The following is an 11,870-nucleotide window of genomic DNA, read 5'->3' as shown; positions in this document are numbered from 1 at the left end:
GCACGTATTCATGGACTTCATTATAAACATCACACGGAATAATAATGAATGCAAATATTTTATTGAATGAACTTTAATTTACATGGTAGTGTGATTGGTTGGCTTGACGGCCACAAAATATCCATCACACTTCTGATAATCACTGAAAGTCTATTTCATCTAGTCTAATCCTGTAAATTATTCTTATTATATTATGAATACTATCCTTGGAGTTCTATGATTTTTTTATTTGGATTTAAGTTTCATCATTGGACTTTCAAATGTTCATTAGGTAAAGCTCAAAACTTGATTCAACTGATGGGTGACTTCATCCTGGTATCAGCTGATGGGCTTCTATTTTTATAAACATGAAAATGATTTATCTCACAATAAAATATTGTAAAAATATTTTATTTTCACTATAAAATATTCTAAATTAAATTTGAGAGTTTTTGTCAAATTTACACCCCTATGCTTAACCTAAAATTTTCCATATTTTTTTACCACATTTTTATTCAAATTATTTTTTTATGAGATAGTCGAATTTCTAGAATTTGGCATTCTCATATTCTATAAACTATTTTTTTGGGCTGAGTTATGATAAACTACTTCACATGGGATTGGCGTAAACATCGTCATCATCATCTTCCCTTCATAGCTAGAATCATTTGTGTAGGGACCTTCAGTCAAGATGATTGTGCAGTTTCCTTGGAGGATCATCAGTATATAATCACTCCTTCGGATCCTGTTGATTCCACTGAAAAAATTTATTTCATGTGTCTTGTTCATGATAGCCTCCAACGTATCCTTGTTCTTACCCATTCGTTGAGTTTTGACAGATCCGCCCCTTGTTTGAACGCAGATTTACAAGCATGGTTGATTCATAGTAAGGTTATGGTCGGCTCATGATGCTATTAACGAAAAGGCCGATTAAAGAACTTTAGCCCCAGCCAAGGAGTGACTAATAGATCATTAGATGAATATCTGTGGGATGAACAAAGGTTTAAAAGTTTTAAAACTATGCGTAGGAGGCCACCGGAGGATAAAAAGAAGAAGCTGCATCCTAAAACGACTCATACAAAAATAACACAAAATGACGATATAAATGCGAAATATGGCCCTCAAGTTTATATATGAACCACAGGTAGACGTTACAGTCTAAAATTTTCTTGTCTGATCCTTCCAAAGTTCTTTCTTGCCAGTATTAATCAGCCGTCGAAAGACCCACAGTCAATATCTCATAATCTGCGAGTAAATTTATTCCTTTCTGCAATCGTACTCCCACTTTTTTCCAGACAAGAATTAAAATAGCTATCTTTTTCAGATATTAAACTTTCATAACTTGTCAAATTTGTGCACTAAGCAGCGACGAAGTGACCAAATTACACTTAAAACTCGTCTCCTACTCTTCACAAGAGGGCTATCTTTTTCAGAAATTAAGCTTTCAAAACTTCTTGAAACAAGATCGTCGTTATCGTCCTTGATGAGAGGATTAAGCAGCCGAGAAGAAGGAAGACGAGAGGCCCGCCGCCCTGACATCAAACGCCACCGCACCAGCGTCGTTATTCCCACTTTTATCCCAGACAAGCATTAAAATAATCCCTCAGAGCTCTAAACATCCATTATCGCAATATTTTTCAGGTACTAAACTTTCATAACTCGTCGAATTTGTGCACTTAGCAGTGAAGAATCGACCAGATTCCACTTGAAACTCATCTCCTATTCTTCATACGACGGCTATCCTATTAAAATAATCCCTCAGAGCTCTAAACGTCCATTATCGCAATCTTTTTCAGGAACTAAACTTTCATAACTCGTCGAATTTGTGTACTAAGCAGTGAACAAGGTGGCTATCCTTTTCAGATATTAAGCTTTCAAAACTTCTTGATACAAGATCGTCATTATCGTCCATGATGATAGGATTAACCAGCGTCGTTATTCCCATTTTTTTCCAGACAAGCATTAAAATAATCCCTCAGATCTCTAATCATCCATTATCGCTATCTTTTTCAGGCACTAAACTTTCATAACTCGTCGAATGTGTGCACTTAGCAGTGAAGAAGCGACCAAAATTCCACTTGAAACTCATCTCATATTCTTCACAAGACGGCTATCCTTTTCAGAAATTAAGCTTTCAAAACTTCTGGATACAAGATCGTCGTTATCGTCCTTGATGATGAGAGGATTAAGCAGCCGAGAAGAAGGAAGAGAAGAGCTCCGCCGCCCAGAGAGCAAACGCCACCGCACCCGCGGCGGCGCTCCGCCGCGTCGCCGCCGACCGTTGGCCGCCGTTGAAGATCGCGCCTGAAGGGCAGACAGAACACAAAAACAGCGACAGCGACTCGCAGTCAGCGCTCTTCTCTGCCACACACGAGGAGGAAGCGCCGCCAGAGTAATACTCACCCGCCGGCGGAGCCGCCGCCAGCGCCGCCGCCGCCGGCGGCGCGCTGGCGGCTGGAGAGGCGGCCACGTCGCAGGCTTCGGGGTCAGCAGCGAGGCGGCAAGCGAGAGGGAGCTTCCTGGCGAGCGTGGCGTTTACTGGAAAGGAGATAGCGGCGCTGTGAAGGGCCGCGCAGGCGCAGTCTGGCTGAGAGATGAAGAGCGTGGCGAGGACGTGGCAGCAGGCCGGTGAAGGGAGGAGGGCTGTTCCTTGGGCGAAGGGGAGGCAGGGGAGGAGGAGGAGGAGGCGCCCCGTGCAGCCACGTGGCGGCGGCGGAGCCGTTGGATCGGCAGCGGAGGGGACGGTGGATGCGAGCAGGGCGAGGAAGATGGCGGTCGCGAGGTTGCGTTGGGAGGCCATGGTTTGGTCTGAATTGAGGTTTTGGATGAAGGGTTGTGGGGTTTTTATAAAGTGGTGGGGGGTGTTTTTGATCATGTTCTACGTGCCTTGGGCTCTGAGATTCCGTTTAAACTGAATTCTCGTGACAGATTCATACCGAGAGTCTGTGTGTATTGTTTGTTGGAGAGATGAGGGAGGGCGAGTCTGGGGGGTTTCTGGCATTCTGGGAGATTTGGAAACGGGTGCCTTCGCCTTTTTGTGGAAGTTTCTGAGTTTGAACTGAATCCGCGTGACTCTCTCGCTCACTCTCTCTATTTCTATTTTTTTCTCTCTCCCTATTTCTTTCTCGCTCACTCTCTTTATTTCTCCCTCTCTCTCGCTCTCTCTCTCTACTACTTTATTTCGCTCTCTCTCTCTCCCGCTCGCTCTCTAGTCTCTACTTCTCTCTTTCTCTCTCGCTTTCGCGCTCGCTCTCTCTACATTCACTCTCTCTATTTCTCTCTCTCATTCAGTCTCTCCATTTCTCTCTCGCTCTCATTCACTCTCTTTATTTCTCTCACTCTCTCTATTTCTCTCTCTCTCATTCACTCTCTCTATTTCTCTCTCTCACATTCACTCTCTCTCTCATTCACTCTCTCTATTTCTCTCTCTCTCTCTCTCTCAGTCACTCTCTCCTTTTCTTTATCTCACCCATTCTCTCTCTCTTTCTTTCTCTCACTCTCTCCCCTCTATCTTTCTCTCTCTCTCTCTCTCTCCCCCCTCTCTCCCCCTCTCTTTCTCTCTCTAATTAAGGAAGACTAAGACAGGTCTCAGAGTCAGAAACTCGGCAGCTAAGTCAGCAGCAGTGCCAACTAATAGGAACTTAAATAAAGATTAGCTAGTAAAAACATGACACATACCCTACTCTCGTGAAGATAAATAGTGGTCAGGATTAAACAAAAGTTTAAATATAGATAGGATGAAACATAGAAGGCCAGAATTAAACGTAGATAGGAAAAAACTAACGAACATGATTCGTTGGACTCTAGCCATTATAACTAATTTTAATGGCTGAGATTAAACGGCTAGATTACTTCTATTATTACATTATACATACAACTATAAATACGAACCAATGTGCAATGAATCATTTGTGGAATCAACGATCTTAACCACCTATCTTGCTGTGTACTTCTCTCTCCTCTTCTCTCTCCACTCCTCATCTATCTCCATTCTTGATATTGTTCAAGATCACAGCTTCAAGAAGCATTTACATCTATCACCCCCTCTCTCTACTCTCAATTTCCCTCTATTATCCTCTCTCTCTCTCTCTCTTCTCCATCGTCAATGCAAAAAGAGGATTTTCTATGGAATGTGGGTAACCAATTCTATTTCCAGACATCAAAGTTGACCAGGATAAGTGTGGCAATCTGGGTTGAACCAAGTGATCGAGGTACAAGAAAGCCACACTAAGGGCAAAGAAGAAAAGGGGATAATAGTCTGGGCCAGCAAAATGTGGTGGAAGTCTTCACCCCTTCATGAGCTCGATACATGAGAACACCCTAAATTTTGTGCTTAATTCAAGTAATTAATAACTTTTGATCCTGAAGTCTGATTGAGGTGATTTTTTATCAATTTGCTCATCTTGACCTCTTCTTTCTATCTGTATAGTTGGATTATTCAGATCAAACGTACATCGATGGATAAAAATTAATTACTTTTTGGGGGGAAAATGGTAGTTTTACCATTTAACATAAGTATTAAAGCTGAATTTTGAGATGAGGAGGTCATTTTGGAAGGGGCTCTTTGACAGCTGCAAGAAATAGAGGAGCTACATCCTAGATAACCCCTATTTGGTATTTTTTACTTAATTGTATTTAAATTTTAGTGTAATTTGGATTATGTGTTAGTGAACTTTGTGATTGTTCATCTTGATCTTGGTCTGCATTTCTAAATAACTTGCTTGCACGGAATGTACATACCCTTACTATGATTGAGAGGAGAAATTATGAAATTGATATAGCTATTCCTTTTGCACATTAAGAAAAAAATTACAAAAAAAGTTTTATTTCTAGGATATATTAGATTGTATTTATGAGATAGTACTTAGTGAATCTGGATACCCAGTTCCCCCAAAACAACCAAAATTAAAATTTCTTTTTAACCCCTCTACTTGACTCCTTTGATCTTTTTTATTGGATCAAAGAAGTCAATTTAGAGATCCCTAATACTTTTAATCTTCTCATCTCTTTTACCCTCCTTTCTAAATTCCTCACCTAATTAGGGTGAATTGACCTTCATTGAATATTAAATTAACTCTAATTTGGGCCAAATTATTCCTGTAGATCACTAATTGAATTCCTTACTAGCTTCCCCTGGACAATACCTATACTTGTTACTATTCACCTTAAACTAGGGTTTTATAAATTTATTATTTAAGCTAAAATCAACAACGACAAGGGATTCTAAAATTGCATAATCCACCCCTTATTTTGGGTTTATCAATATCGGATGATGAAATCAAGAGGGATGATGTAGTGGATTTTGGATATGGGAAATCTAATTTACATCTTTAGGAAGAACTGGATATCAGTTCTTATAATACTGATATCTGATTTCATTATTCATCCAGTTATCTACATCCTTCTTCCTCTCAGGGATTGGCCCGGGTATCGGCATCCATTCTTGTCTCAAGGTTTGGATGAAAATATCAGATATCAGCATCATTTAGCATTTTTTAATATCCGACATATAAATTAAATTATACAAAACAAAAAAATATTTATTAAAGTTATTTTATACATATACTAATTAAACGGCATAATCAATATCCATCTAAGTCGACAGGTTGAAATATATGAGATTAATATTGGGAGAGAAAAGGGATAAGTGTATGGCAATAAGAGACTACATCCTTAAATGCCCAGGCCGACCCCAGATTGTGTTCATAAACAAGGGTTTTGATTCAAGGTTAAGTGGTCAGCATAAAAGTTAACATGATCTTTCAAGGCAGAGAAATTTCTTCACACAATGTTCAAAATGATAGATTTATACCAATTTGTCTTGTTATTTTCTTCCATGTGGGACAATGCCGCCTCAACAGAAAAACAAATATTCGATTATTGGTAGGATATCAATATTTAATATAGATATATGTTCTTGATATCTGGTACCCTCATCCGCCATCATACTTACCCATACAATATTTGTCCTAACATCAGATATTGGGCGGATATTTGAGATCCATTTGATATCCAATACCAGTATCTAAATTATCTCACTTTCATGCAGATATGGGCTATCTGATTGCTCGATATCAGATATGGGAAAAATATTAGACATATAAACACTAGATGTTGGAGGTATATGGGGTTAGAGAACACAAATTGGAGTGTAAAGGAGCAGGCTACAAAAAAATTGGAGCCACCCTAGCCATCCAATTAATGTTAAACAACAATCTCATTCAACTTAATAGTCATCCTCCAACTAGTCTTTCTTCAAATTTGACTTGTTTAGACAACCTCAACAAAATGTTGACTGTGTGAAAGTGGTATTTAGTTACATCGTGTAATTTTGGGGTCTTTGGAAAGCTGATTCGTAGACAATTTGACTGCAATAAGGAAATTAAAGTTGAACCCTTCTCAAAGTGGAAACCATAGATTGAATCAAGGTTTTCTCATTTTCAAAAATCAAGATAAAGAATTTTTTAATCCAACATACATTTGATGGAAATTCATAGTATTTTTTTATTTGAACCTAAATTATGACGAATATCATGGCTATAATAGTAGACTGGTTGATTAGGCTTTTGTATGAATTTCAATTTTAAAAACATACATTAAGTTTACTTTTTCCCCTTTCTGATAAAATTTATCATTCCATCTTCACCTAAAATAATAAAAAAACATGTCTTACACATAATTGGAGAGTGAATGCTATGTACACCTACACCCTAACCAAACTAATGGATATTATGTACATCAAGCCAATCATACCACCACATTTTATTTATTTATTTATGTTCATTGAATGAGATATTACTTTATTATTATTCTATTGTGATGTTTATAATGAAGTCCCAGAATACATGCAATGACTTAGTGAATTATGATGTGATTATAATAACGTTATCACTAGTCTTTAAATAGGATTCTAACTATTAATATTTGATGGATAGTTGACATGGACATCAAATTATCGAGATAGAATAATACTATACGATCCTAATTATATCATAAGTATGGTTGATCATGTGGCCACTAGTATGGAGACACTAAGGAGAGATGATGGGTGCTCTTTGGAGAAAGAGTTTATTAAATTGATCCATATGAATCCATGAATGATACCTAGATGCCAATAAGGTTGATACATGTCATGGTTGTATAAGTGATATATTGACTGGAGACACCAAGAACATCTCGTTGATGGACTACTATGTCTTGACAATGGCTAATGAGTCTCTAACCATGGGATTAGAATAAGGTTTATCTAAGATATAGTAAGAAGCCCAAAAAGATGATTGTGTGGTCAAGATGAGAGCATCCGGCCTCAGTATAAGAGGAGATCGACTTAAAAAAGACAATACAGCTAAATCACTGTCCAGGGTAGTGAGGATATTAGAGAGGACGTTCTCCAATGATCCCCATTATGCATTAGTACTAACCGAATGATGGATTAGGGTTTGACAATTTATCATACCCTAAGTCACATTTGAATTTGATGCAGGCGATGGATTATACATATACGGTAATCGATGATGGGAAAGGTTCCATCATAGAGTTAAAAGACTACTCAATATCTTCTAGAGCGCGAGGTGTAGCTTGGTACCCCACTGGCTGGAAACTTAACCTATCCATTGGGTCAAATTGATCCATAATTAACTAGTATATGTGTTGATGTAGTAAATAAGAATGGAAAATAAATGTTATTGCACCTTAAATTTTATTGGTCAATAAAGGTTGGTCAATAATTAGAATGATATATGGGCCTTAGGGTTTGCCCGTCCCGATACCAGTATTGGATGACGGTATCACGATGGATGCTCTACCGGATATCGGAAAGGGAATTTCTGGTATCTGTTTTTTTTTATATCCAGATATCGGATATCGGTATCAGATATCGGTTGCTATAGTGATGATATCCAACGCCGATATCCGTCTCGATGTCATCATCCGCCACCGTCTCAGGGGAGAGGATGACGACGTCGGATATTGGGTGTGGATATCGGATTTCAATATCCACATCAAAAGGGTACTTAAAAATATTATTAACATGCAAGTATTTAGCGGTTTAAAGGGATTAATGTGGGCAAGAGATTACTAGGAGATCTTTCTGATTGTTTACCCATTTTTTTAATATATAAAGCTGAATATTTTTAATTTCTTCCATATGGGATAGCCGGATTCGGAGTGTGATGTTAAACTCAGAATCCCTTTATCCCATATGGAATAAAATAGAAATTTTTAGCTCTATTTATTGAACGATATGTAAATACATTAATTAACCAACATATTTATGGGGCTTAAAATATAGCAACGGTAGGTAGAATATTATTTTTATTTAACATATAGCCTGCCTCATTTAATATATACAAAGCAACATTTCTAATTTCTTCCAAGTGGGATAATGGGATTCGGACTTTACATTAAACTTCGAATCCTGTTATCCCATATGGAAGAAATTAAAAATGTTGCACTCTATATATTAACTGAGGTTGGTTACATTAAAATAATACGACGCTGATGTACATAAGCCTATGAATGTGGTAGAAATGTTTATTTTTTCAGTCGATACCAGATATCAATATCCGGATATTGCTTCCAATATCCGGATATCGAAATTCGATATCTGGTATTCGATACCCGTTTCATCCTCACCACCCCCCCCCCCCGATATCCGTCATCAATGTCCATCTAGATTAAAGGACAGATATCGACCGGTATCTGATATCAGACACCGTCCCGGTTTTCTCCCGGATATCGGATATCGGTTGTCCAATATCGGATATTGGACAGATATCGCTTGGACAATCACTATTGGGCCTAGAGGTCACACGTATAAGACTACAAATTCCTTGATGAGTATAAATAAAGGGGGCACCCTTTTTAGCTTTCCTGGCCAGCCAGATCTGCCCCCTCCCTTTCTTTTTCCTCTACATTTTCCACTAATTTCACAAGTCCTTGATGGTGAGACTATTCACACGATATTCAAGGAGTGGTGAAAGGACAGGAGAGCTAACAACCTTCTTCTCGAGTGGAGACTATTTGAGGCCGAGAATTTGATTGAATTGAAGAAACTCTCCTAGAAAGCAAGTCAAGGGTGGGAAATGTTCCCCAAAAGGTACATAATATATTACATGTTTTAGAGATCATTAATGAAATGATCTCATACTTTTACTACCTGAATAGTTTCAAAAATCTGTAGCCCCACAACCCAACACAAACTACAAACTTCACTCCCAGAGTTTCGTTTATTATAACACGCATCTCATGTTTGCCAAAGTGTTATCTTAGGCACGACATTGCTCAATGTGTGCCATGTGATGTCTTATTATTCTACCTTCAGTTTTCAGTGTATGCCCTCAGTGTGTATTGCACACTTGTTGTTTATTCCGAGACATGCAATTGCATGTGGCTAGAAAATGAGTGGTTGCTTTTGGGCATAATAATATTCAGCTCTCTATTAAGGTAACAAGGGTGAAACTTAAGAACGGTGATAATTCTCTCAATCAGCCAGTACGGGAGGAAAAACATCAAGATGGGATCTAAAGAGAGGGAAAATAACTTTCATGACAAGTGCCCCAATGTTCTAAGCCGTTGGATCTTATTCAAGAGAGTATGAGTATTGATATATTATAAACTAGAGATGAGGGTTAAATATTTTTAAATTTCATATGCACACAAAATAAGTTTGTGTCAAATTGACAAGGAGTGTGTATTGAAAAAAAATGAACTTTCAAGTTATTATGTTAGGCTACAATGTATCTAAATTTCATTGAATAATCATAGGAATTCATGGAATTTCCTAACATGAATACTAATTAATTGTAATTTAATACCATAGCCGGGGCTTGGGTAGTGTTAGGTGACAATGTATAGCAATGGGTGTGAACGGGCTAGAGCAGTATTTGTGAAAAACCGACACTGATAGTTGACGTCATGTTAAGGAGTGGAGCGAGAAATGTGGATAAGTGTCACTACTTACAGCAGAATTTGATGGTGGATAAACGCCAGTGACCAAAATATTTTGTGGTGGAGAGTAAAAGGTTGAGGTCCTAGGTTATCCAATAAGATATCCGAGGAATAATGATGAAGAAATCAAAATGAAAAAAAAAAAATCACACAAACTTGTTCATCACCAGCCTTGCAGGACAAGGTGTACTTTTTCTTCATGATTGTTGATTAGATTTGTTGCATCTTTAATCCTTTACTCCTGAAAATAAAGAAACGGCACAAAGAATATTTTGAATGACAAAATCACTCCACTAAACTTAATTAGGAATAAAATTCAACGGTGATTTCTTACATCAATGGTGGGCCAATATAACTGAAACCATAGAGGATAAATGAGGAAAAAACAAAGGTACTCCCAAAATTTCAGCCTGAAACTCCTAGATCATCAGACATACATTATGAAGTTGGAGAATTCAAGATTTTTTATTATTTATCTCTCATCAATCCATGTCATGGATCACCAGTGTGGCAATAGAATCCTTGAATTTTTGAAAATCTCTGTGTTGAAATCCTCACATGAGATGTGCTTCAATCTGCTGCTGAAATAAGCCCTTGCAATCTCCAGAAAGTGTGGGCCGTTGGCATAAACCATATATTTTAAATACATTTTAGCCCAGTATGGAAAAGTATTGTTAAATTCATCAAACAAGTGCCAATTGTTGGTAGAAAAACTTGCATTTAAGCATTTTGTTCAATCATGTTTCACCGCATGGACCTAATAAGGCATAAAGAAAAAGGCAATTAATGTATATGTGTTATCTCCCATGTTGAATCATATTTTTCCACATGTTCAGTGCACTTATTGAAATTTAAATTGCTAGTTTTTATCTTTTTGCCTCATGTCTTGTGTGTCAGAATGCATTTCTCATATGATACATAAATTCAGTATATTTTCATTAGTTGTACAAGGGTTCAAGTCAAATTTCCGATTGGTATTGTTAATAATTGATCTTAGCCAATCCAAGAATGTCAGACTGTGACAAACAGAATAATATTTAGAAAAAAATAATATTTAATTAAAAAAATTACATTTTGACTTAAAAGGTGGGCCTCACATCTCTCGCAACTAATATCACTCTCTGACGGCTGGCATCTACTTAGTGTTTGAGTTCTCATTAACTTTGATCCTAACCGAATGTAGGAGCTACACATTCTTCTCCTCCTGTAATCATAGAATATCAATTTTGTATGAATGAAACATGGATTACAAGGTTCCTACTTAACTATGGGTAAAGAACAAAGATAATGGTAGATGGCTGAAAAGAAGGTGTTCCGGTAGGTAAAAGGGTAATGGGTAGACTGTCATGCTCCTAGATTTTAAAATGCAGAAACTTAGATGGAGTGAAAGAACCAGTAAATGATGAAAAGTTATTACTTTTAGCCACAAATGAATTTTAAATATATGTTTTTAATAAAGATGAGATGTCATGACATGAGATGTATTCTTCTTTTTTTCTTCAATTATATCAATATAGTTTGATTGTACGTTAAATTTAAATTCATATGTTCGCTGTACACATTGACGATGATTTTTGGACGGTTCTGATGAAGATTTTAATTATCATATGAGCTGTTATAAAAGAATATGAATTACTTCTGATATTCATATACTATTTTTAGATGAATTATTTCTAAAGAAGATGAATGTCAACATATGATACATGCCGCCCAGCATGAAACAAGTTTTCAAGATTGACAGAGGTTGAGTATAGGATTAATCTTTGTGGGAGTTTATTTCAACTCTCTTACATGAAACTTGGGCATGAGACTTCTGATTTATCCTCTTCTCTCTTTGTCTTCCACCTTCCTCCGTTTGGCAATCTCCTCCACTATTTTCCTCTGCTCTTCGATCAGTTAATTTATTATCTGCATCATCATGTCTGTAGAATTATGATTAGTCA

At 37.3% G+C, this 11,870-nt stretch overlaps 1 protein-coding gene across 1 annotated transcript; it reads right to left on the bottom strand.

Annotated features, from left to right (window-relative positions):
- Positions 1-2,041: 2,041 nt before the first annotated feature.
- On the bottom strand, positions 2,042-2,869 carry LOC144713829 (non-specific lipid transfer protein GPI-anchored 14-like). Its single transcript, XM_078588539.1, has 2 exons — positions 2,383-2,869; positions 2,042-2,283 (listed from the first exon to the last, which is right to left on the bottom strand). Exons 1-2 carry the CDS (start codon positions 2,852-2,854, stop codon positions 2,165-2,167), a joined length of 591 nt encoding a protein of 196 aa, XP_078444665.1. The 5' UTR covers positions 2,855-2,869; the 3' UTR covers positions 2,042-2,164.
- Positions 2,870-11,870: the final 9,001 nt, after the last annotated feature.

The sequence above is a fragment of the Wolffia australiana genome, chromosome 16 (genome assembly GCF_029677425.1).
Source record: "Wolffia australiana isolate 7733 chromosome 16, ASM2967742v1".
Lineage (NCBI taxonomy): Eukaryota > Viridiplantae > Streptophyta > Magnoliopsida > Alismatales > Araceae > Wolffia > Wolffia australiana.
Note: the sequence above shows the minus strand (reverse complement) of the source record. Positions and strands in the feature narration are given on the sequence as shown.

Excerpts from the sequence above, each read along its gene's own strand:
- LOC144713829 (XM_078588539.1), bottom strand. The coding sequence starts at position 2,854 with ATGATCAAAAACACCCCCCACCACTTTATAAAAACCCCACAACCCTTC. Across the intron at positions 2,284-2,382 it reads GGCGGCGGCTCCGCCGGCGG|GCGCGATCTTCAACGGCGGC; the intron begins GTGAGTATTACT and ends TCTGCCCTTCAG.